This window comes from Ursus maritimus (assembly GCF_017311325.1).
Source record: "Ursus maritimus isolate PB19 chromosome X unlocalized genomic scaffold, ASM1731132v1 scaffold_X1, whole genome shotgun sequence".
Classification (NCBI taxonomy): domain Eukaryota; kingdom Metazoa; phylum Chordata; class Mammalia; order Carnivora; family Ursidae; genus Ursus; species Ursus maritimus.
The window spans coordinates 26,240,840-26,265,691 of NW_024423319.1; the positions used below are offsets into that span (position 1 = coordinate 26,240,840).

At 36.8% G+C, this 24,852-nt stretch overlaps 1 protein-coding gene across 6 annotated transcripts in view; it reads left to right on the forward strand.

Moving 5' to 3' along the window:
• Positions 1 to 24,852, forward strand: part of TENM1 (teneurin transmembrane protein 1) — a 535,869-nt gene that overhangs the window by 239,944 nt on the left and 271,073 nt on the right. For 2 of the 6 annotated variants that reach the window (XM_040628223.1, XM_040628229.1), the window contains exon 6: positions 22,246 to 22,398. The exons of 1 other annotated variant lie outside the window; for it this stretch is intronic. In XM_040628223.1, coding sequence (XP_040484157.1) covers positions 22,246 to 22,398 — 153 coding nt within the window. The remainder of the gene's footprint in view (positions 1 to 22,245; positions 22,399 to 24,852) is intronic. 3 more of the 6 variants (XM_040628235.1, XM_040628241.1, XM_040628232.1) reach the window with 2 other exon arrangements.

Here is a 24,852-nt window from a genome sequence, read left to right on the forward strand (position 1 = left end):
CAGAACTGAATGCAAATGTGATTTTGACAGCAAGCAATCTGTGCTATTCCACCACCTAGTGCAGAAGAGGCAGATTTTGCTTTTTGATATTCAAAGGTTTCACCAAATGAGCCAGTCCCATTGTTTACGTTGTAGACAACCTTGTTTCAACTTTAATTCAGTTTTGGCCTTTGTTCACTGAAGGAAGCATCTAGATTCCCCTTGATCTTGAATTTTATTATAATTAGACATAAATATTAATTATGATATGCAATGATACTGCATAGTGTCCTTTGTGTATACCATATCTCCGGATACTTTGCAGAATTAACTAATAAAATTATGGAGTTAGATGAAAATAATATTAAACAGAGATGGTAGATACAAGATTTTGGATTTTACTCATAACAGGCAACCAAGCTAATACCGGTTGTATAGTGCATGAGAGGGATATCAGCTGTCAAGAAATTAGGAAGTATACTGTGCTATGAAAGAAAGTGGAAATTTTGGAAATGGAGTTGTTTTGTTAAAGATCATGTGCTACCTCCAGACACAGAATCCAAAGGAATCCGAATCCTCTGAAGTTAGCAAATTATTAAGTGGTTTCCCCACCACCTCGCAGAGAGCCAAGACGTTTTTGCTATCTTTGATCTTGGTGGTAAATCTAACCTCTGTCAGTCCATAAGTAGTGGAAGGGTCAGATGGATTTTGAACCTGGTGAACTATTTGTTGTTTTGGAGGTGCAAATTTTTATGCCAGTGAGAAAATGTGGTAAAGCACTGCACGTGCTCAGTGCGACTCCAGACTATAATAGCACATGCGCAGGGATTACCATAGAGCTCTGTCATTGGAGAGATGGCACTAGTTAAGATTTACCAACATAGATGGCTGTGGGAGTATTTGAAAGCCAGCTGGTACAAATAGAACCTTTCTTTATCATGCCTAAAACACAGCCTGCTCAAGATTGAATAAAACCCAAACAAGCCATTTAGTATCTTTGGTTTCTGTTCTGAGCTGTATATTTTTAGTTTAATTTTCCTGACCAAATCCTGCCCTTGGATTAGCTGGCATTACTCTCCTTGATGATAGGCACCAATCTAGTCTTTTAAATTAGTGAAGTATAAAATGTAGAGATAAGAATCCATTAGCCGGAGGGGCGGGGAAGCTAAATTTTAAAAATAAGAGATTCAATGGACAATCAAGATTAAATACATAAGTATATTTCCCTCCAAAATGATCAAATGAGTTTATAGAGTCCAGTAATAGGTATGTCTTTTGACCCAAACAAAACAGACTTAATTATTAGTATACATAGCCAACTGGTGAATATAGTCCTATTTTTATAGGAAATTATAGTGCATGTGTCTTTTGTGACTTCAGTAGGTAGAAAAGAAACAAAAATATTTAGATTTCTCACTGACTGTCTCAGAAGCATTCCTGCTAGTGAGGCCAAGGTCATGAGCTCAGTCACTTTTTCCATCTTTTAGCTCTATTCTGTTTCATTACTAAAGCCTACATTCTCAATCTCCTGTTTTGTTCCATCCCCCAAATCAGGCACCTAATTTTGCCTCTACTCCCTAATAAACCTGAACTCAGAAATGAATCTGATGAACTAGACAGGATTTTCTTGGACACATAGAATTTGTTAAATGTTGTCAACTAATTTAAAAACTTGTCTAAAGATTTTACATAAAATCTCTGGTTTACATAAAATTTCTAGTTTCTCTTGAAAAATAGAAAGGTCTGGCATACCGAAGCCTGCATTCACCCATTTGCCCACACATTTATTGAGTAGCGATGTGCCAGACACTATTCTAGTCTTCTATGTGGCAAAAATAATATGACAACCATTGACTAGAGCTGAATAGGGACTCCTCCAAGATGACCATGAACTCTCCAGTACATCAGAGTAGCCATCCTTCCTTCTTCACTCTTTTGTATTACCTGCCTTCCTTCCAGGCAAGTATTTAAGCTTGCAACCCATATAATAAGATAATACACACTGAGGTAAAAATGGCTGTGACAAAGAAAATGTATCGTATCTCCCTAAGATTTATTTGCATTTTAACAGAGAAGACAGAGTTGGAAGCCAAGAATGGCAAACCTCTGACATTAATGTCATCACTTCCCTGTCCCAGACCCATAGAAGATATAAGTAATCAAATGCAAGAAATGTTCTTTCCTGCCGAGTCTGAATTCTGTAGTCAGGGTTTACTCAGGAGTTGAAATATATTTGTCATCACTACTTTGACTTAAAGAAATCAGATAATCATTATGAATTTATTATCATTGGAGGTTCGGGAAGAAGAATTGTGTAGGGCCAGAAAACACACCACAATCACCCTATTGGTAAATCTGCCCTGTTCATGGCTATGCGTGATAGCCCTGAGTATAGTCAACTATCTCATATGTACATAGAATTGAACATAAAGAACACTGGGCGGGTAAAATTATAACATATCCGCACTATTATAGATTCATTTCAAATGTCCTATCAGTACTGGGTACACAATGTTCACGTGTGTCTACATATATATCCTATAAATATAAGAATAGATATTAATAATGAGTTCTGAATTTCTGTAGGATAATATTGATCCCTTAAATCTAAACCTACCCGCCTCGTCCTCCAAAAAGAAAGCAAATCAACAAATAGAGCAAATCAAACCACACGTGAGCCAGTTGAATGGCGTGTGTAGGAGATTGAGAGTCCCACACACTCCAAATTACACATAAGGAGAGGAATAAACACCCAAAAGAAACAGAGCTAGCTCTCTAGCCCCTACCAGAGCCTGAAGTCAAAGACTAGAGAAAAAGATAGGAGAGCTGATGCCTAGCAGTGACAGAATTAATAAAATAAAACTCCCATTAACAAGACGTCCCACCTTTGGTAGACAGCTACTGAGAACAGATCTCAGACCTGGCATTTGAGAATGCTGGCTCCTGAAAATTGAAATGTGGAATGTGCTTTAAAGCATAGAGAACTAGAGTTGGTAACTTGGCAACCACAATTTCCGAAGGCGTAGGGGAACTGACTTGGAAAGAATGTCCCTTGAAGGCTTGATGATGAAAGGAAAGAAGGAAGCAAGAGGTAGAATTTCAGGATCCTGCAGAAATAAAAGTGAATCAGAAAATTACGGGGTATACCAAACCCCTATCTGAAAGGCACTGTTGATTTTTAAAATTGCACTTTACCAAAGGTCAAAAATTATATGGGAAACTGTATCTTATTATCAAATAAAATTTATCAAAAAAATAAAATTGCACTTTAATAAGAACTAAGAAACATAGTAACCTGGTAAGTCACCCAAACTCCTGACTCCTATAGGCATACAACTGTTGTTGCTGACCTAGGAAAATATTTTGGAATGAACACAAAAAGACAGACAACATACGCACAAAGTTTTCTATAAGAAGAGAAAATAAGGATCCTGTCAGCTGATGAAGAACCTCTCCAAATAATAACCCCAAAGCAGAAGAAAACGGCAACAAAATACATCAATCTTCAGTATCCTTAAACGAATATTTGAAGATATGAAGAAACACTCAAATGATAAATTTTAAAACTCAGAACAGAAATGTGCAAAAGGAAGATGCAAAATCACACTTGTCTGAACTCAGGAAATAAATTTCACAAAAAGACAAAAATCATCTTGAAAAAGAAGACTATACAGAATGGTGACCAAGAGAGAAAAGATTTGAAAATATAATGAGATGCTGTGATGGAAGGCACTAAAATAGTGAAGACAGTGACATAGAAATAATGAGGTAAAAGAGATCAGGGAAAGTGACTGATATAGGAGATAGGAGAAAGCACTATCTATAATTGTCATTCCCAATGAAGAAAAACTAAACAATGAAAGAGAACTAATATTTAAAACCATAATCAAAGAACACTTTTGAGAAATAAAAGACCTGACTGCAAATGTTTAATGGGAAAACTGAAAGTACCCTGGAAATCTGATTCAAAACAGCCAATGCCAAGTCATATCTTAGGAAAAATAGTAGCCTTTAATGATAAAGAAAAAATAATAATCTCCTGGGTCTTGGAGCAGGTTAAGTCATTTACAGAGGAAAGAAAGAAAAGTCACGTTTGGCATCAGACATCTTGACAACAGACAAAGCAAAGTAGGAACAGAGCAACATTTTCAAATAACTCAAAAAAGGGAGCATGAGCCAAGGATTTGATTCAAACAAGTCGTCTTTCAATTATTAAGGGTATAGAAAAACAGTTTTAAACACGCCAGAATTTCGGGAATACTGTACTCACGAGCCGTACTAGATTTGGAGTCAGCAAACTTTTTCTGTGAAGGATCAGACAGTAATACTTCAAGCTTTGCAGACCCTGCAGTATCTGTCACAAGTATTCAACTCAGCACCAAAAGCACTGTAGACACTATGTAAACGGATGAGTGTGACAGTGTTCCAATAAAATTGTATGAACAACTGAAATTTGAATTTGATGAACATTTTCACATATCCTGAAATACTGTTATTCTTTCGATTTTTTTCAACTATTAAAAATGTAAAAGCCATTCTTAGTTCACGGGCCATACAGAAACAAGAAGTGTGACAGATTAGACTAAGGGTTAAAGTTTGTTGATTTATGATTTAGAGAACAAGCTTTATCCAACTAAGATGATGAGGGAATCTTTGGCAAAAGGACTGATGGTGAAAATTAGATCTGTTCAATTGTGGATTTAAGATTATAACAATGGTGGGGACAAAGATGGAAAAACGGTATGGAAAAATCATATGTAAATGTTATATATTTTTGATAAAGTAACAGTAATTCAGCCAAAACTGAGAGGAGAAAAGGAAAAAGTCAAGTAAGCTCATTGATTGTCACATAGTGGGTCAAAACATAATTTCAAGCTGTCAGACCAAATAGTAGAAGATCAAGCCAGCAGAGGGGAATAAGGGCATTAAAAAAGGTAAGAGTGTAAAGGTAACCAATAGAAAACAAAAATGCAAACCTTCTTAAATACCAAAAGAAAAATTTAAAAACCGAGGAAAACAAACGACATGAAGAAATACAATAAAATTAAGATAATACTGTGAAACATAAATGATATGGTACAGTTGTGTCGTATCAATAAATGTAAATGGGTTTAACTCACCTATTATAAGGAAAAGATTTTCAAAATAGGTCACAAAGCAAAGCCTAATTCTCTGCTGTTCACAAGAGACGCACCTGAAATAAAAGGAGTCAGAAATGGCTAAAAATTAAAGAATTTACCAGGTAAATGGGAGCAGTTAAAAGCAAGTCTTACAATCTTCGTTTCAGGTGAAGTAGAACTCAAGCCAAAACCATAAAACAACAGAGAACATACTCTATGAAATGCCATGATGATCTCTGCACAAGTAACCCAACAACTGATTTTATAAAGCAGAAACTACAAGAGACTCGAGGAGAAATAAACAAAAAGGACTAGTAATAGGAGATTTTATCCTACCACCCTGAGACAGGCCAGATGGACAGAAACTTAGTGAGTATATAGAAGACCTAAAAAAACAAAATCTTATGGCTATGTATTGAACTTAATTAACATCCTGATAGAGAACATGCCTTCTTCCCAAGTGCGCACAGAACAGTCACAGAATTTGATCTTATATTAGGTCTCAATAGGAACCTCAGTGAGTTTCATGCAGTAGAAATAATGCAGATATTCCCAGATCACAGTGAAATGAAACTAGAAATTAATAAGAAAATTTTAAAAACAGAAAAGCTTATTCATCTGGAAATTTTTTTTTTTAAGATTTTATTTATTTATTTGACAGAGATAGAGACAGCCAGCGAGAGAGGGAACACAAGCAGGGGGAGTGGGAGAGGAAGAAGCAGGCTCATAGCGGAGGAGCCTGATGTGGGGTTCGATCCCATAACGCTGGGATCACGCCCTGAGCCGAAGGCAGACGCTTAACCGCTGTGCCACCCAGGCGCCCCCATCTGGAAATTTTTTTAATTAAACAAACTCTGTTGAAGGGGAAATAAAACTGAAAATTACAAAATTTCTAAGAAATAATAATAAACATGCCATGTGTCAAAATGTATAGGATACAATTAAACCATTTATGAGGAAAATTTGTATCCGTAAAAATGAAAATAAAGCTTAAAAAGCAGTAAAATAAACTAAAGAAAGCACAAGGAAGGAAGTAATAAAGATAAAGCACAAATTAATGGGGTAGAAAACAGCAAAATAATAGAAAAATAAAGAGTTGTTAAAAATCAATAGGCAGACCACAAGCCACCTTAAATCAAGATAGAGAATATAGTCCGTGATATTGTAAGAGCATTGTATGGTGACAGATGGGAGCTAGACTTGCGGTAAGCATGGCCTAACAACGTAGAGAGAGGTCAAGTCACTATGTTGAACACCTAAAACTAATGTAACCTTGTGTCTGCTGTACTCAAAAAAAAAATTTTTTTTAAGAAGTGGGGGAAAACATACAAAATAAGAAATGAGAGGAATTAATCATTGAAGCAGAGGAATGTTTTTTTTTTAAATGGTAAGCAGGTTAAAAAAAATAAAATAAGGGGTGCCTGGCTGGCTCAGTCAGTAGAGCGTGCTTCTCTTGACCTCAGGGTTGTGAGTTCAAGCCCTATGTTAAGCGTGGAACCTACTTAAAAATAAAATAAAATGTTAAAAAAAAAAGAGGTAAGTGGCTCCTCTGCCTGGATCTCCTTCACAGGGGTTGTGTAGTATTCGGTAGACCCACCAACAATGTGCCAAGGTGCCCATGTCCCTGTGCACCTACCACCCCAGTGTGTTGCAAGCTTGTGAACCTTTGCCAGTGAGACAGGTTAGAAAGGGTAATCTCAGTGGAGATTTAAAAAAAAGAGCTTTCACTCTTCAGGTCTTTTTTGGTCCTCTGTCTCAAATTTTAAGAGTTCTTTATGTATTAGGAAGATTCATCCTTTTGAATACAGAATTGTATACCCTCAGAAGGACGTACTTATCTAAGGACACAAAACAAACTTTTAATTTTACTTAGTAGGTTTCATTCTGGTAGTAGTCTTAGTGTAGGAATTCTAATACTATTTTGTGTGTCTTGTATGATAAGCAAATGAGTAAACATTGATGTTATTGAGAACAGGGTTCACCATGTGAGAAAGGAAATAAAAATGTGGAATGGAGGAAGGGACGAACTCTGTGATATTGGATTAATATTAGAGATGTAAATATGAACTCATTCTTTTAAAAATATACAGATATATAGATATGTGTGTGTTTATATATACATATATGTGTGTATATACATATATACATGTGTATATATACATGTGTATGTATACACACATACACACGTTAGCAAAGCAGGTAATAGAATCTAAAAGTTTTGTTCTATGTGTACATGTCCCTGCTTTGTCCCCTTAAAGGACTTAAAAACAATGACACCTCAGTAGTAATGAGCATATCTTTTGCCCAAACTTAGGTTTCTAAATACATTTTCTATTAAAAGCTTTTCGCAGAAATGGCTAGTTCTAGGTGTGTGGCAGAGAAAGCGCAAGGTAAGCCTGAAACATATCGTGCTCAAAAGCAAGACATGTCAAAATGACACAGAAACCAATTTGAAGGGGCTCCCACTGGCCAAATTTGAGCTTCAAAAAGAATGATGATGGTAATGGATTTAACACTGAACAACAACAACGAAAGAATCTGTGAGTCTCTAGTAATACTAAAAAATGAGTGGGAACGTGATTTCTAGAAATGGACATGATTTGTACTCACACAGGTCCCTTTACTCATAGTCATGATATCTTTCAAATTAGGTATTGTTATTTTTAATTTACATATGAGAGAACTGATGCTCAGAGAAGTCAAGCAGTTTGCCCCACACCGCACAGTGAGTTCGTGGGAGAGCTTTCACTCTTCGGGTCTAACATTTCAAAAAGAGCTTGTGCCCTTACACTAAATGGCATCTAAAAATGAGCTCATATAATAAATACAGTTGTATAACCTCCTTCGTGAATATATTTATTAATATTTTTCTACATTATTTTAATGGCAACATTGTCTATTGTATAGATTACAGTTATTGATTTAATCAATCCCTATTTGCTGGACATTTAAATACTTTTCAGTATCTTAATAATATATGCAACATCATGTTGAACATGGTTGTTTTCAAATCTATTCAGATCCTTTTCTTAGTATAAATTTTTAAACATGGAATTGCTGGATCAAAATGTTTAAAAACATTTCTAGCACCATAGGTATATATTACTACTTTGTCCAAACATTTTGCAACAATTTAGACTCCTAGCAGCAGTATGCAAGAGTGCTCATTTCCCTGAACCCTTGAAAACTTCTGATATCATCACTTATTAATAAAAAAAGTAGAGGAAAAAAAGTCATTTTGATTGGCAAGGTTATATTTCAGTGTTTTAGCTTACATTTTTAAATTACCACTAGGGTTGAACATTTTAAAATGTCACTGCTAACTTGCATTTCGTCTTTTGTGAGTTGCCTATTGATGTCTTTAGCCCATGTTTCTCCTAGAGGGGTCAGCTGATGTTTATTGATTTATCAAAATATTCGTATATTAAAGATATTTAAATATAAACTGCATATCTTAACAATGAGTAAAGAAAGAATCAAAATTACAATTTTAAACCATGAGGAAAAAATAAGAACTGAGAGACTGCTATATTCTCTTCCCACGTCTCCTGATATCCTGGCAAGACATTTCAGGAAATATTAAGAAAAATTTTAGACCTATTTTCAGGGGTTATATGAGGTTCAGTAAGTTTCCCACAGTGTACATTTCCTTAAAACAAAACTTGAGTCTATTTCAAAGATAGAAAATAAGGCTTTGGGCAACAAAGTGGTCAGGTTTAACACAAATGCTAAGAAGGTTGGGATAAAAAAGGAAAGAAATTGTAAAATCAATAGAAAATACATCGCATATATATGACTTCAGTTACATGTGACCCACTAATCCAATAAAATAGTGTCCATATAAAAAGATGTTTCTACTGATGTTCACATATTTTGAATTGATGGAGGGTGATTATAGAGCTTCCAGTTCTTTTCTACTCACTTACCTAAGATGGACAAACTTAGTTTCAATAATCACTATGTGGGCAAAGAACACAGTTTTCCTCTATGCAAAACCAACTGGTTGGCATAAAAAATTAACCTCTAACTTTGTCCTCATTAACCCAATCTTGCACCTAAATTACTTCAGTGCTAATGTCGTTGGATGGGAGAAATGGATCACATCTTCTCTTGGTCCTGAATAAGAGGGAAGCTAGTCTCTGTGTGACCTGGAGCAAGCATTTCCTTTCTTTAAACTTTTGTGTTTCCTCTTCTGTAAAATGAGGAGACTGAACCAAACAGTTGATCTGTGGTCTCTCCTTTTCCAAAATAAGATTTTAATTTTAGAACATTTTTCGATCACAGAAAAGATGCAAAGATAGTACAGAGAATTCCCATACACCCCTCCCCTGGTTTCTCCTATTATTAACTTCCTGTAGCACCATGGCGTATTTGTCACAACTAAGAAACCAACATTGATAATTACTCTTCATTGAACTTGACACTTGATCTGGATTTTACCAGTTCTACCCCAATATCCTTTTTCTGTCCCAGGATCCCATCCAGGACAGGATATTACAGTCAGTGTCATGTTTCCCTAGCCTCCCCTGGTATGTCCTAGATGACCTTAACAGTTTTGAGTAGCACTGGTCAGCTTTTTTGCAGATTGGCCCTCAATTTCAGTTGTGCCGATATTCTCGTGTTGTGATGGGCATTATGGAGGAAGACCGCAGAAGGGCCATTGTCATCACATGATATCAGGGATACATGCTATCATGTATATGCTGTCACTGATGAGGTTAACCTTGGTCATGTGGCTGAGGTAGCATTTGCAAGTTTTCTCCACTGTAGAGTTACTTCCTCCCTCTTTTCCAAGCTCTACTAGTCTGTGGTCTTTTTGAGCTCTAACATACCATTATTTTATTATGTTACAGACATATCCCTTCCCTGCACAGATCAATTTACTGGAGTTGATCCATCACCCAGGAATGCATACTTCACTGGGTAACTCGGCTGAAAATTTCCTTGGGACCCATTTCATACAAAATACAGCTCTGTGAGAACACTCAGTTATGTTTCATAAAATGAGACTCCAACCACTTTCAGCTAATCTTTGTAGAAAGTACACTCCACTTAGAGTGATGGCAATTTTACGAATCTTAAGGATGCTCTCATTTCTGGAAACCTTTTACAAAGGGAACCCAAAATCTACATCTTCCAAACCTCAGTGATCATCATGATGGAGGAAAGGAAATGAGCAGCTTTGGGGGATGTTGGTGGGGAAAGGAGAGAAATGAATGCCTGTACTAAATTAAGTCCAGAGTTTAGAATTAGAAAATTCCATGAGTTTTTTTGTTTGTTTTCATTTTATTCTGCTATGAAGCTGTGTGAGGATGGCTGCTGAAATTCTCTTACAGACCCCTCAGTCCCTCTACATTGCACTCACCAGAAAAAGGCAAACCACTTCTAGGACAGGAAAGCAGAGGGTACAGTGGGCAATGACATCCTTCCTCTGCTTCCAAGATGGTTTTGGAAAGGCTAGCTTGAGGGGAGAATTAACCAGGCGTAATACTAATGACTAACCTTTATTGAGCATTTATTACGTGCCAGGCATTTTTCTGGGTATCTTACATGTACTGACCTGTGAGGTCTTCATAAGAACCCTATGGAGAAGGGACTGTTATCATGCTAATTTAATGGTGAGAATACTGAGACACAGGGATTAAGTAACTTGCCCAAGGTCACTCTGATAACTCTGGCAGAGCTGAGATTTGAAACAAGAGTCCTTGCCCTTAACTACCACATGACAACTGCCTCCCTTTAGATAGACTATAAGCTCTAGGAGCAGTTACTGTTGTATTCTCAGAACCTACGGACAGTGTGTAATACATGGTAGTCAGCCGACAAATAATTATTGAATGAAAGGAAGAGAAGCCTTGAAGATCCTGGTAATGAATCAAGCCCAAACATGGGTGACTTTTTCCAGAAGTCCACTGTTCTGGTGCCACCTCAGGAAACCCGGAACAAACGGGGTCATTATAATCTCCTCCACTTTATTCTCTGTTTTCTCCCCCATCTGATCAAATCGTGTAAGGCAGTTATAGTTTTCTACCACTCATCTGTCTTCCATCTTCTCGTTTGTATCTCCTGAATCTCCAACCTCATACAAGCCCTGCTCCTTAATGCTAACTGTGAATCATCAGGTAATGGAAAGTCGAGTCTTAAAATCTCAACATCCAGAAGTTTGCAGAAGAACACATACCATGTATCTGAGGCTATCATGACATGATGCAAAACCAGAAAAGTGAGTTTTAAAGCATCAGCTACCGTGGGTTGATGACATAAATAATGAACATATTTCCATTTTTATAATTTAAATACATACAGAGCAAATGTAAGAGGAGGAGAGAGCTTCTGTATAGGTCTGTTTCTCATTTCTCCATATTTACCAGGTTTGTTTCTCATTTCTGCATATTCACCAGTTTTATCTGGATCTTTTAAAAGAATATGGCTATATTACAAATAAGCACTCAAGCCAGCCATCAATAAGGATGAAATAATAGGCAGTAATTTGGACCATAGCGAAAGGGAGAATTTGCTGAGCAGAAAATGAAGTAAAATGGAAAGAAAAAGAAAATTTTAAAGAAGAATGAAAAAGTGCTGATTTGTGGCTAAATGGATAATTTTGCTGTATTATTCATTAAATGATTCTTTTTGAAAAAAATTTATCCTGTCATTATGCCGCTGATTCCTCCTGACTCCACAAAGCAAATAATAATACAAAAGTAAGTAAGACTTGAGTTATGGAGAGCACTTATTGGTGCTGTGACTTGAGATGAAAACACTAAATAATTGTGTCTGTCTGATAAGGAATACACAGATGGGCCCGTTATGCAACTGCAAATGGAGATCATATATTACACCTGTGATAAGGTACCCAAATAGACATGTTATTTATAAATATTGCTGCAGCCTGGGAATGCAAAATATAAAATACATAGTAAATGAAAGTTTTAAGATAATATAATATAGAACTGGGATATTAAAATGATTTATTACCTTGATAGAATCTTCTCTGGCCGTGATCCTGGATATAAAACTAAGACCGTACTAAGGCCAAAAAGGAAAAAAAAATGTCTGCCACAATACAGAATAATTCATTTCATTTAGGAAAGGAAAGGTAGGGGTTCAAACATGTGGCTCAACAAGAAAGGTGTCCTTGGTGCCTCTGGTTTACCACCTCAATCTTTTCATTTGGCATTGAATTTTACTGTTTCACCATGGCAGACTTGCAAAATGTGGTACGTAAACCAGATCAAGGAAAACGGACTTTTTTTTTTTTTTTTGCTTCTTTTGTTTAAATTAGTGAAGTCCTTTCTTTCAAAGGCAGTCTTAGCCCCAACACGACAGCTTTTCAGGCTTTCAAAAATGTTTGAGAGGGATCTCAAAGCCATATTGACTGCAACGAACCGTTAAGTATGTTTTATTTATGTCCATGGGGTAGAGCAATCACAAATAATATTTTTAGTAGAAAATGTATACATATAACCCCAGGAAAAAAAGAGAAAATGTGAATGAAACCTGCCGAAGCAAAAGTAAGGTGCCGTAAACAAACATGCATTGCTTACTTTATTTAGTTCTTGAAAAATGCTTCTCTGAAAACTAATGGTTTTCAATCTTGCATGTAATCTGGTTATTACCTGGATAAAACTAAGATCTGAAGGTAATTTATCAAAGGGCTATAGTTCACTCATATACCAATTTGATGTTCAATATAATGAAAATGGGATTTATTTTAAGATAGAAAGGTAACCTGGTTTCTGTAATGTTAGCAGTCACCGCATTTGATTCAAGTAGCACTTATTTCTGCAGTGATGTTCCTTATTGCAGAAGCATCTAGCTGCACATGACGTCCACTGAACTATCGGTCTGGTGAGATGGCTTCCCGTAGTAGTTAACTTGAAAGCCTGAAGTCATCAGGGGTCACCATCTGGGTAAGATAGTTGGCATATTTTTCAGGAAGGGAACTGTTCAACATACAAGTAGATCTGTAGCCCTGAAAAGCTTTGGAAGTAAAATGCAAAAGCAGTAGCATTCCCTAGCCTGAAGGAACATGAATCAAGATATGTGAGGAAACAGTGGGGGGAAAATGGCTGACAGAAAGGAAAAACAAACTATCTTGAAAAATATCACATGCTTTTAGTTTGGCACGATTTGAAACTTATGACATCATCTATTATGGGCAGGATTTTGTTTGTGAGACAGATTTCAAACTTTCTAAACAGGTTTATTTAGTAGAATTAGAAAGTAACACCAAAAAATTCTTGCAACAGATAGATACACCATCCTTTAGCTGAATATATGTATATTTCGAGATGCGAGATGAATGCCTTGAAAGCAAACTTATAGTGCAATTTCAAGGTTTACTTGTGTATTTAGTATCAAAGCCTAATTTATCTTGTTATTAAGTGGGTTTTAATATTGTCTAGAAGATAGTGGACACAAAATACCAAAAGACACAGAATAATATGAAAGGTTTCATATGTCCTGACAATACCATTATAAAGGTATTAATGATAGATTTAACTGCCAAAAGAGGTTATTCCAAGCACCCAAATTTTTTTTTCAGATATTTTGAGGATAATTTTTGAGACCAATAGATTTCAAACTATGTCTCTGGAGTTTTGGGGCAACTCTTTTGGACCCCCAATCCCTTTCAATCAAGAGTTCTGTTTTATCTGTCTTATGTGTTTGGGGGCTATTCCTATTTAATTGCTGAATTGCTCTGCTGCTTTAAATTGTTCTGAAAAGCTTTATTTTAGACAGAAAGTAGTAATACAAGAGAATGTACAAAGCAACGCATCTATTCATTCAGCTTTAAAAAAAGGTTTGTTCATGGGGCACCTCGGTGGTGCAGTTGGTAAAGCATCCAACTCTTGGTTTCAGCTCAGCTCGTGATCTCACCATCCTGAGATCAAGCCCCGAGTCGGGCTGCTCAGGGTCTGCTTGAGATTCTCTCTCTCCCTCTGCCCCTCCTCACCGCACACACTCTCTCTCCTCTCTAAAATAAATAAGTAAATTTTTAGAGAAAACAATAAAAAATGGAAAAGTTTGTTGAGTACTTAGTATTTTTTATAACAACACATGAATACATTATCATTGTAAAAGATTCTAACATTACTATGAAAATGTTGAAGTTCCAGCTCCCCACTCTAAAGATCAATGGTTTGGAGTATAATCCTTCAGTTCTCTTTGTATGCATTTACATATGAAGAGATACATATTGTTTTACTTAAATGGGATCATCAGATGCATTGTTCTACAGTGGTTTTTTTTTTTAAATATTTTATTTATTTATTCGACAGAGATAGAGACAGCCAGTGAGAGAGGGAACACAAGCAGGGGGAGTGGGAGAGGAAGAAGAGGCTCATAGCGGAAGAGCCCGATGTGGGGCTCGATCCCATAACACCGGGATCACGCCCTGAGCCGAAGGCAGACGCTTAACCACTGTGCCACCCAGGCGCCCCTACAGTGTTTTTTATACAAACCTTAGAGCTCTTTTCATGTCAGTACGTGTAGGTCAACCAGGTGTGCTGATGTTTAACAACCAGCTCTCTCTGCAAAAAAAAAAAAAAATGATTTGCACTGTTTGCTGGTTCCTGGAGTGTTCATTAACCCACCATGGGTGATTTCAACTACCATCGTGAAGTCAGTGAAGGTGGAATTGGGAAGACATGTGCACAGTTGGCTCTCGTAAACCAGTGTAAGCTGGTTACAGCACACCACTGAATCAGTTCTTTTTTTCTTTTTAGGCTTTTTATTTTGAAATAAATTTAGACTTACAGAAAAGTGGGCAGATGTAGCTCTGAATTTCTGTGTACCAGTCCCTCAGCTGCCAATATTAACATATTGTATAACCATAGTACAATTATTAAAAGTAAGAGATTAACATTGGTATGATGCTATTAACTCGAGTTTAATACTGATTTCTCCAGTTTTTCCTTTTTTTTTCCTGTTCCAGGATCCTATCTAGGATCCCACATTGCATTTAATTGTCATATCTCCTTAGCTTCCTCCAATCTGACAGTCTCTTGAGATCAGTCCTTTTAATTCTTACATAAGATTTCATAGTATGGGTATACCACTCTCTCAGAGATGGATATATTAGTGGTTCTATTTTTTTTACTATATTATCAAAGCCATTGTGTTAACAATGCTATGTTGAATTTCCTTGTACATACTCCTTCAGGCACACATGTGATTATTTCTTTAGTAGATTCCTGGAAGTTGAATTCCTTGGTCAAGGAACATTCCCAATTTAAATCTTGATCCATATCACAAACTTGCTTTCTAAAGCTCCTTTACCACTTTATAGTCCCATCAGCAGTGTATAAGTAGAGTACCTCCTGACTACCAGGCACCAAGTTCGGTACCAGAGATAAAAAAAATTAAGAAGACATGGACCTTTCCCTTTGAATACTTTCATAATGATGAGGTAGACATATTAATAGATACCTTCAATATAACGTGATAGGTCCTTTGATAGGGTGCTAAAAGAGAAATATCCTATCTCTTTGTGAAATGTTCCAGATAGGCAAGATCAGCACTGGCCAATACAAATACAAAGCAAACAACATATGTCATTTAAAATTTCATAGTAGCCACATTCAAAATGTGAAAAGAAACAGTTGGGATTAATTAAAATTTCTATTTAATTGAATACATATCTAAAATATTGTTTCAGTATGTAGTTAATATAAAAATTATTCATTGGATGTATCCTATTTTTTCTTTCATAGTGTCTTCAACTCTGACTAGCTGCATTTGAGATGCTTGGTAGACACATGTGGCTAGTGGCCACCATGTTGGACAGTACAGACTTAGGTCATTCAGCACGGATTTCCTACTTCTACTTCTGAAACATTCCTATGGTCTCTCTCCCATATTCCTATGGAAATATTTTTGTCTTTTGAAGGGGAGTGGAATGAGGAAGCAGTATCAATTATAGATATTAATAGAGACCATCAGTCTTACTTAAGAGAAAAAGACCAACATCCCAACAGAGAGTGCAGAGAAGTAACTGCAAAAAGACTCGGAGCTTTCAGCCTAGAGAAATGTGCAGGTTAAGAAGAGCTTATTCTCCTAAAGTTAGCCTGCCTTGAGATCCAAGGTGCTTGGTTGAGTTTGGTGATTGGGCATGGTGAGATCCTCCATTTGTTACCTTTGTAATACATTTATAACTTCAGAGTGTAGTTTTGTGGAGTTGGATAAACCAAGAAGGATAATAATTACAAAATGTACAGGACTCAGCTCTAAGGAATATTTGTTAGGAGAGCAGTAGGGACTGCCATTCTTAATAAGTTGAAAGACATTATTCCTGGCATATCTGAATAGGCATACACATTCTTTCCGGCCATTGAATTTCAGTGAAGTGCGGCGATATGGGACTGGTACTCCTGGAGAGATCTGGGTCATGTCAATCTTTACTCATTGAGGATGTATATTTTTATATATGTCTTTAGGAAAAATAACTTTGACTTTGGGGCCAGGAGTACTTATATTAGACCTACTATAACCAGTATTGCTCATTTAGAGGTGTATGTGTGATTTTAGTTTTATTACTTTCTATTCACTTGTAAGGTTTATGAGTGACCAGTTTGTGAAGTTGGTTAGAGCACATAGATAACAGAATCATGGGTGCAATCCTTCAGTTTAAAAGTTTTCCTACCACTCTTCTTCCTGACTGAGTTCCATTCACACTGGGCTCCACAGTGTTCCTCACACATTCCACATAAAACTTCAGGGTTTTGTGTAATTGCTCTTCCTTCCTCCTGGAAGGGTCTTCAATTAAATATTCATATGGTTTCACTTCATTCAAAACTTGGTTCAAATATTATCTCCTCCGAGAAGGATTCCCTGACTGGTCTTACTTATTTTTCTTCTTCATAGCACTTATAACTACCTGACATTATTTCATTTATTTGCTTCTTTGTTTCCACACAGCTATATCAGATTAATTATAGCATATGTATATTCATTGTCTGCATGACAACCCACCACCCTCTCATTGGAGTTCTGGGAAGGTAGAGATTTTTTTTTTTAATTTTATACACTGCTATAAACTTAGAAAAACAGTGCCTGGTACATGTAGGCACTTAAAAAATATTTGTCGAATCAATCTGTGAATATAATTTAATACTATCTGTTCATTACCAGCTATACCCTTAATTTTAGCAGTTGGCTTATAATGTTTATACTTGGGTTTGGGGGACTTGCCTCAAAATGTGGCTATAAATTCGTAGCGTAGATCTGGATGGGGATCCACTGAGTCTAAGGACTCTATCTTCATCCCGCATCCAAGGCTGATAGGCAATCAGTGTGTCCTGGTGAGGCTATATTGGTTGTTTATTTCCGATTCCCTATGGGTCAGCCAGTACCTATGATGCCCTGGCTGTTAATTTTTTTCTTTTTTGCCTTTGCCTGTATTCCCAATGTTCCCAGTGTGCCCAGCGTGTGCTTTGAAGATATTTGTTGAATGAATTAATAAGTGCATCCCCATAGAAAGTACTGCTGTGTCTTTCTAGTGATGTATTGTTATGTCCCAAAGGTCAACATAATTTAATGTTATTGGTCTTAATGTGAACAAAATATTACTTATTTCTAATAGAACTCAAACACTGCAGTTATTTAGTTACCTTAGTCTACCCTGCACATACTTTTTGACTTCCTTTCTCAAATCAGCAGGGGGAGGTTCAGTTTGGAGGAGAAGAAAGACCATATAGCCTTGCTTTGGTACCCATAGTCTGTAGCAAGTAAGTTTACTTGCATTATGTATTCATACAAATATACATTACAAATAGCTTATTGCCTAGAAAAGACAAAGTAAACTCAAAAAATTATAAAACTTCCCCACCCTCAAGGGTGTTCTACTAAATGTGCCCACACCTCTTTATCTGTCTTGATTGGCTGGAAGCAGTCCAATTCATTCGATGGTGAAAAGTTAATCCTTGCCTTATTATTTTGAAGTCATTCGTAGCACATGCATTTTTTCTGTCATTTTTGAGTGCCCTCAGGAAACTGGCTTAACTTAAAGTATATAAAATATCCCCCTTGATCTTCAAAATGAAAACTATGCCTTTTGTTCTTTATGGCCAATCTAATTTCACAAAAGTAACTGAACCAAGGGAATCCAACACATTTTCAATATGGCTTCTAACATCCATTATATTCACATTATTTGGGGAACAGAGTAGACCAAATTTTCTAAGTAATAATAATAATAATAAGCCTCTTTAATTGGAGTATGTTAAACCAACCATACCTTGAGTCTTTTGCCGTACTATACCTAACTCAGAAGCACTATCATTTGAGTTTCAATGGTTTCCAATAATTGCAAGAGAAATTCATCAGGCAGCACTGGCCTTAATCCAAAGAAAAGGGTAGAAACCAATTAAATGCTTAAAAGTTTTAAGGATAAATTAGGAGGTAGGTGTTAGAAATCTCTAGCTCCAACTAAAAGTGGATGAATGATTTTTAAATAGGCTATCTGGCTAGCTTTCTTGTTCTTGGTTGCAAATCCATATACTGTATATGAGTATTAGACATACAAATTAGCCCCTTTCACTCTGCCTAGGAACGTAAAGGAAAATGTTAGATGGATTATGAACAGATTCGTTTTTTTTTTCCTTTTGGTAAGATTTGGTTGATGTTTAAAATTGCAATGAGAAAGCAGATAAAAGGATTTCCACAGCTTCTGTCCTAGTTATTGTTTTCTTGCAACATTATCTGCCCTCGGTGACCTCATTCACTCTCATAATGTCAGCTGTTGCCTCTGTGCATATATGATTCCACAGTTGTTCTAGCCTTAATACTTCACCAGAACTTCAAACCTCCAAAGCTCCTGGGTTGAACAGGACTCTCTGGACAGCCCATTGGTGGGTGCAACCCGGCACCTCCAAAGATGAATTCATTATATTTCTCCCATCACCCCACCCTGCCCCAAACCAACTAGTCATCAGCCAACAACTAGTTCAACTAGTCATCATCTCCAGCCCCAGTTATCTGTAGGTAGTGCTGGGCTAAGTGCAGAAGCCCTTAACTCTATTAATCATTGCCCTGTGCTTTCAGTTACTCAGGCTCAAAACCTAAACCTTGGATTCCTCCTTTTTCCCTCATTTTTTTCTATTCTTGCCCCCAGCACATTCACATGTGTGCATGAGCACGCAGGTGCACACACATACACACACACACAGTGGTTGCCAAACCCTGAGACAACATTTATGCCATTTCTCCTTAAGGAATCACCTTCTTGGCATTCCCACTGCCACTGCCCTAATTGAGACACTCATTATTTCTCACCTAGATTGTTGCAGTGCCATCCCAATTTGTGTTCTTGCCAAATCTTAGGCCTCCAATTCATTGTTCTCCACACTAGTATTGGATTTATCTTTCCGGAAAGGGTGCTCTGATGATATCATTTCTTTACCTAGAAACCATCAGTGCTCCCCATTGCTATCAAATTAATCTTCCTAAAGAAAACTGATCATAACACTCATTTGCTCAGAATATAGCAATGCCTCCCTGCTGCCTAATAAATTGAATCCAGATATCTAAGTGTGGCATTCAACGTCCTCCACAATATGGCCCTAATCCTCCCTTTGAGCCTCAACTTCCAATGCCATCTATATATAACTACACTCCAGCCAACCCCAGCAACTTCCTTTGCCTCAAATGCGTGCTGTGCTTTACAATGTCATATTTTCTTCCACCTGCCCCCCTCACCCTACCCATTGCTGTCACCTGTCAAAGCCCTACACATTTTTCGAGGTCCATCTCTAATCCTACCTCATTAAAGCATCCCTGATCTGCCAAGCCAATTTTAATCTGTTGTTCCTTTAAACCACTTCTTTTTTTTTAAGTTTTTATATTTTAATGCCAGTTAGTTAACATACAGTGTAATATTAGTTTCAGGTGTACAATATAGTGATTCAGCACTTCCACACAATACCCCGTGATCATCCCAAGTGCCCTCTTTAATCCTCATCACTTGTTTGACCCACCCCCCCACCTCCTCTTTGGTAATCATCAGTTCTCTAGAGTTAAGAGTGTGTTTCTTGGTTTGCCTCCCTCTCCTTCTTCCCTTTGCTTATTTGTTTTATTACTTAAATTCCACATATGAGTGAAATCATATGGTATTTGGCTTTCTCTGACTTATTTGCTCAGCATTATACTCCCTAGCTCCATCCATGTCTTCATGAATGGCAAGATTTCGTTCTTTTTATGGCAGAGTAATATTCCATCATATATATGTATCACATCTCCTTTATCCATTCATCAGTCAATGGACACTTGGGCTATTTCCATAATTTGGCTATTGTCAATAATGCTGTTTTAAACACGGGGTTGCATGTATCCCTTTGAATTAGCGTTTTTGTATTCTTTGGGTAAATAATTGAGTAATGCAATTGCTGGATTGTAGGGTTCTGTTTTTAACTTGTTGAGGAAATTGCATACTGTTTTTCAGAGTGGCTTCCTCAGTTTGCATTCGCACCAACAGTGTGAGAGGTTCCCCTTTCTCCGCATCCTCGCCAACACCTGTTGTTTCTTGTGTTGTTGATTTTAGCCATGCTGACAGGTGTGAGGTGATACTTTATTCCTAGGTTGCAAGGGTGGTTCAATATTCACAAACCAATCAATGTGATACAGCACATTGATAAAAGGATAGAACCATATGACCATTTCAATAGATGCAGAAAAAGCATCTGGTAAAGTACAATATCCATTCATGATAAAAATTCTCAACAAAGTAGGTTTAGAGGGAACATACCTCAACATAATAAAGGCCATGTGTAGAAACCCACAGCTAATATCATTCTCAGTGAGGAGAAACAGAGCTTTTCCTCTACAGTCAGGAACAAAACAGGGATGTCCACTCTCACCACGATTATTTAACATTGTAATGAAAGTTCTAGCCACAGCAATCAGAAAGTAAACCACTTCTTTTCTTTTTAAAAATGTTTTGTAAGGATTATTTTGTTTGAAACTAGAAAATAAACCATTTCTTTTAAAACAAAAATTCCTCTTCCCCCAGATGGCAGACATTGCCCATGTTCATTGTAAGAAGTATCAATAATACATAAATCCTAAAAAAGAAAATTAAAATCCTCCATAAGCCCCCATGTTGTGATCTTGTTGTTATATATCCTCCATAGCCCTTTCTCTGTCCAGATATCAACTTGTCTACACACACACACACACACACACACACACACACACATTATAGATCATGCTATTCATACTGTTTAGTAGCCTGATGTTTTTCATTTGATGCATCATAATTATTCCCATGCCAGTTCATAGTCTTCTGTAACATGATTTAATAACAATGTAATCTTCTATTATTTATACTATCAGTTATCTCATTAATCTCCTTTTGATGAATATTTAGATTGATCATAACTTTCTACTAGTTTTTAAATATTACAGTGGATAGCCTTGTAGTTTGTACACATTCATAATTAACTCAGAAATGGAATTGTGGGCTAAAAGGGTAAGCCAAATTTTAAGGTTTTTTGATAAATGGTGCCACATTACCCTCCACAAGGGTGGGGTTTTTCTTAATACTCTCATGAAGAGTATATGAGAGTACCCATTTTCCTGCACTCTGATCAACACAGGTATTTTTTAATCCTCTGATAGCAGTTGAACCTGTATTGTGTCAATTACTGGGCATTATATAATAGTTATTTTAAACTTGTATTACTTCCAACTCCTACCCTAATAGGCATCTATATTTTAACATTTGTAGCAGCTATCATAGGAACTTATGCATATTAGGCACTCAGGAAACTGGCTTAGCGAAGGCCTCCCATGTTCTCACGATAGCCTGTCCACCATTGCTCTGCAGTTTCCATATACAAAGTAAGGTTCCACGACCAACGGAAATGGGAAAGGAAGGGATAACAGTGTTGAGGAGCAGCGACTAATCCCGTTGTGGTTGCTTCACTAGTACCCCAGTATCTATCACTGGGATAGCTGCAGCCTCAACATTTTAACAATAGCTACTTAATAAAAGTAGCTACATGTATGACATAGGTATAAACTCCAAGCTGCTTGGCCTAAGTAAAAGAAAACCGGTCACGGCATATTTAGGTGGACAGGGACAGCTGGTTTAGAGACCTTCTCAGCAAGTCTGGAATAAGTTCATGTATGGCTTGTTTTCTTGCAGCAGTGCATTTGTTCGGCCTGACTTGGCAGTTGCAACCAGTTGAAGGACAGCTCTATGAAAATGGAGTTAGCAAAGGGAACAGAGGGACCGAATCCATGGATACTACTTACTCTCCAATTGGAGGAAAAGTTTCCGATAAATCAGAGAAAAAAGGTACAGTGATCAAAATGATTGATTTATTGATTATTGATTACTTTTCTTCTAATCTGGTCATTAGAACCAAAGCTGGGATGGTTTCACTTCACATTAAATTTCATGATCACTCGAAAGAAGTACTCTGCGTGGACAGAATAAATACATGTAAATGTCTTATGAAAGCAAATTTTCCTTTCTCTAGTGCCTTGAGTATAAACCAATTAAACTTTTCAAATATGTAGGCAATTTTGAAAATAGATAAATATTTACAGGATGGAGGTTTCAATACAATGGAAATTGCATTTCGCATATAACTACCCTGAAGCAACATGGGATTTTGATTAAGTTCTCTGTGTCCGAGCCCAACGTTTATATATAACATTTTACAAAGGGTATATGGAAATTTCTTCTGTTTATAATAAGAACAAGCCTTTTATGCTTAATATAAGGGTGAATGTTTATGTCAAAGTGGGGGAACATGAATTTTTTTCTAGTTGGGGAACATGAATTCTTCACAGTTGGAGAAAAGAAAAAAGTACTCTGAGTACTGAATTGTTAAATTTAACCAACATAAGCTTGAGCTACCTGACTTATTTACAATAAATGTCACATACCAGCATTCCCAACATCTTATTCAATTGAATGATCTTAGTCTCAATAAATAAATATTGAAAATAGCTGAAAGTTTCTATTATGATTTCTCTTGAAATAGGATTCAGCACACAGGGACTCAAACAATGTAAAATTTCAGGATGTGAATTCCAAAAGCAGAAATTGAAAACAGAACATAGAACCAGCCCAATCCTAAATATTTTTAGGAGATCACATACAAACAGGTGAATGAATGAATGAATGAATGACCCAAACCCTACCCTGAAGAAACTTAAAACTTTATAGGGGTGATAAGACAGTCTTATTTTGGCCGATGAGTTACAAACAAGGTATTTTGTTTTGTAGTTGCTTGAGTTACTAATCTTTACTTGTGTTTTAGTTTCTTTGGGGGGTTATTTGTAGGGTTTGCTGTTTTGTTTTTGTTTGCTTTTGAAAATGTAATTCTGCTTTGGTCTATGCTTCAGTAAAAATTCATGCTTAGGTTTCAGGAGAACATTATGATTTGTCCCTAGTTTTTGATTCACAATACAGCTTCCTTTATGTCCTCGTTTAGAAATAGTGTCTCTAGCCTGGGCTGACCTTTCCCAGCAATTCCACTGTTGCTGCTGAGAGGGGCTGAGGGTCAGAGATGACAGAGGAAAGGGTCTGAGTACACTTGGACTCAGGCTTTTTCTCTCTTATCGTCTTTCCTACTCTTTGATTCCCTTATATGTGCAAGTGCAAGAGCCACCATTTGGTGCCTAGGGATTCTTGCCATTCACACTTGAAAATCATGAGTTATCTGTTTGAAGAAAATGAAACACGCAAGACAGAAGGTCATCACATAGTCGTTACCAGAGCATGTTCATTTGTTTACTCTAATTCAGATATCTGTAATTCCCTTCCACAAAGCACAGTTGACACTTGAACAACATGGGTTTGAATTGCCCAGGTCCTCTTCTCTACAGATTGTTTTCAATAAATACAGCACAGCACTGGAAATGTATTTTCTCCTCCTTATGATTTTAATAACATTTCTTTCTTCTAGCTTACTTTATTGTGGGAAAACAGTGTATATAACATGTAACATGGGAAATCTGTGTTAATCAACTGTTTATGTTATTGGTAAGGCTTCTGGCTAACAGTAGCCTATTAGTAGTTAAGTTTTGGGGAGTCACAAGTTATACAAGGATTATTTGACTGCATGGGGTTGAGAGGGAGGGGATGGGCTTCCCTAACCCCAGTGTTGTCCGGGGGTTAGCTGGAGTTTGCTGATGATGACTGAAATATATTGCATAATTAACCATGTGCCAAGAATTGATCTGGGCGCTTCACATGTATTATATCATGAAGGTAACATTATGGACCTCATTTTCCAAATTAAAAAACGGAAGCACAGAGAGGTTAAGTAACTTGCCCAAGGTCACAGAGCTAGAAACTGGTGCTCTGATTTCGGAGCCTTATCTCTACACTGTACTGAAATTAACACACAAAACGTATATGAAAACCACAAAAGACACTTTATCCAATGAAAGCAAAGCCCCAGAGTCTATTCATGATGGCTTTTAGAGAAATGCTATACAGCCATATTTTAATGTGTTGTAATGAGTTTCATAAATGAAAAACTGTTTTTAAGTTTCTGCTTGGTTATAACAACAAACAGTCCAAACCAATTCCAGTTTAATACTTTATTAAGAAAAATCGTTAAGGGTTGATGCCATATATACCAAGTTGTTATCTTAAATGACTTTCTGTGGCAGTGTGAATAAAACCTGAACTGTAACTGTAACTGTAACTGCTGTGTTAGGTCTTCACTGCATATCACTCAGCAAGTAAAAACATAGCTCCTGCTTTGTAATGCCATGTGTATACTAAACCAAA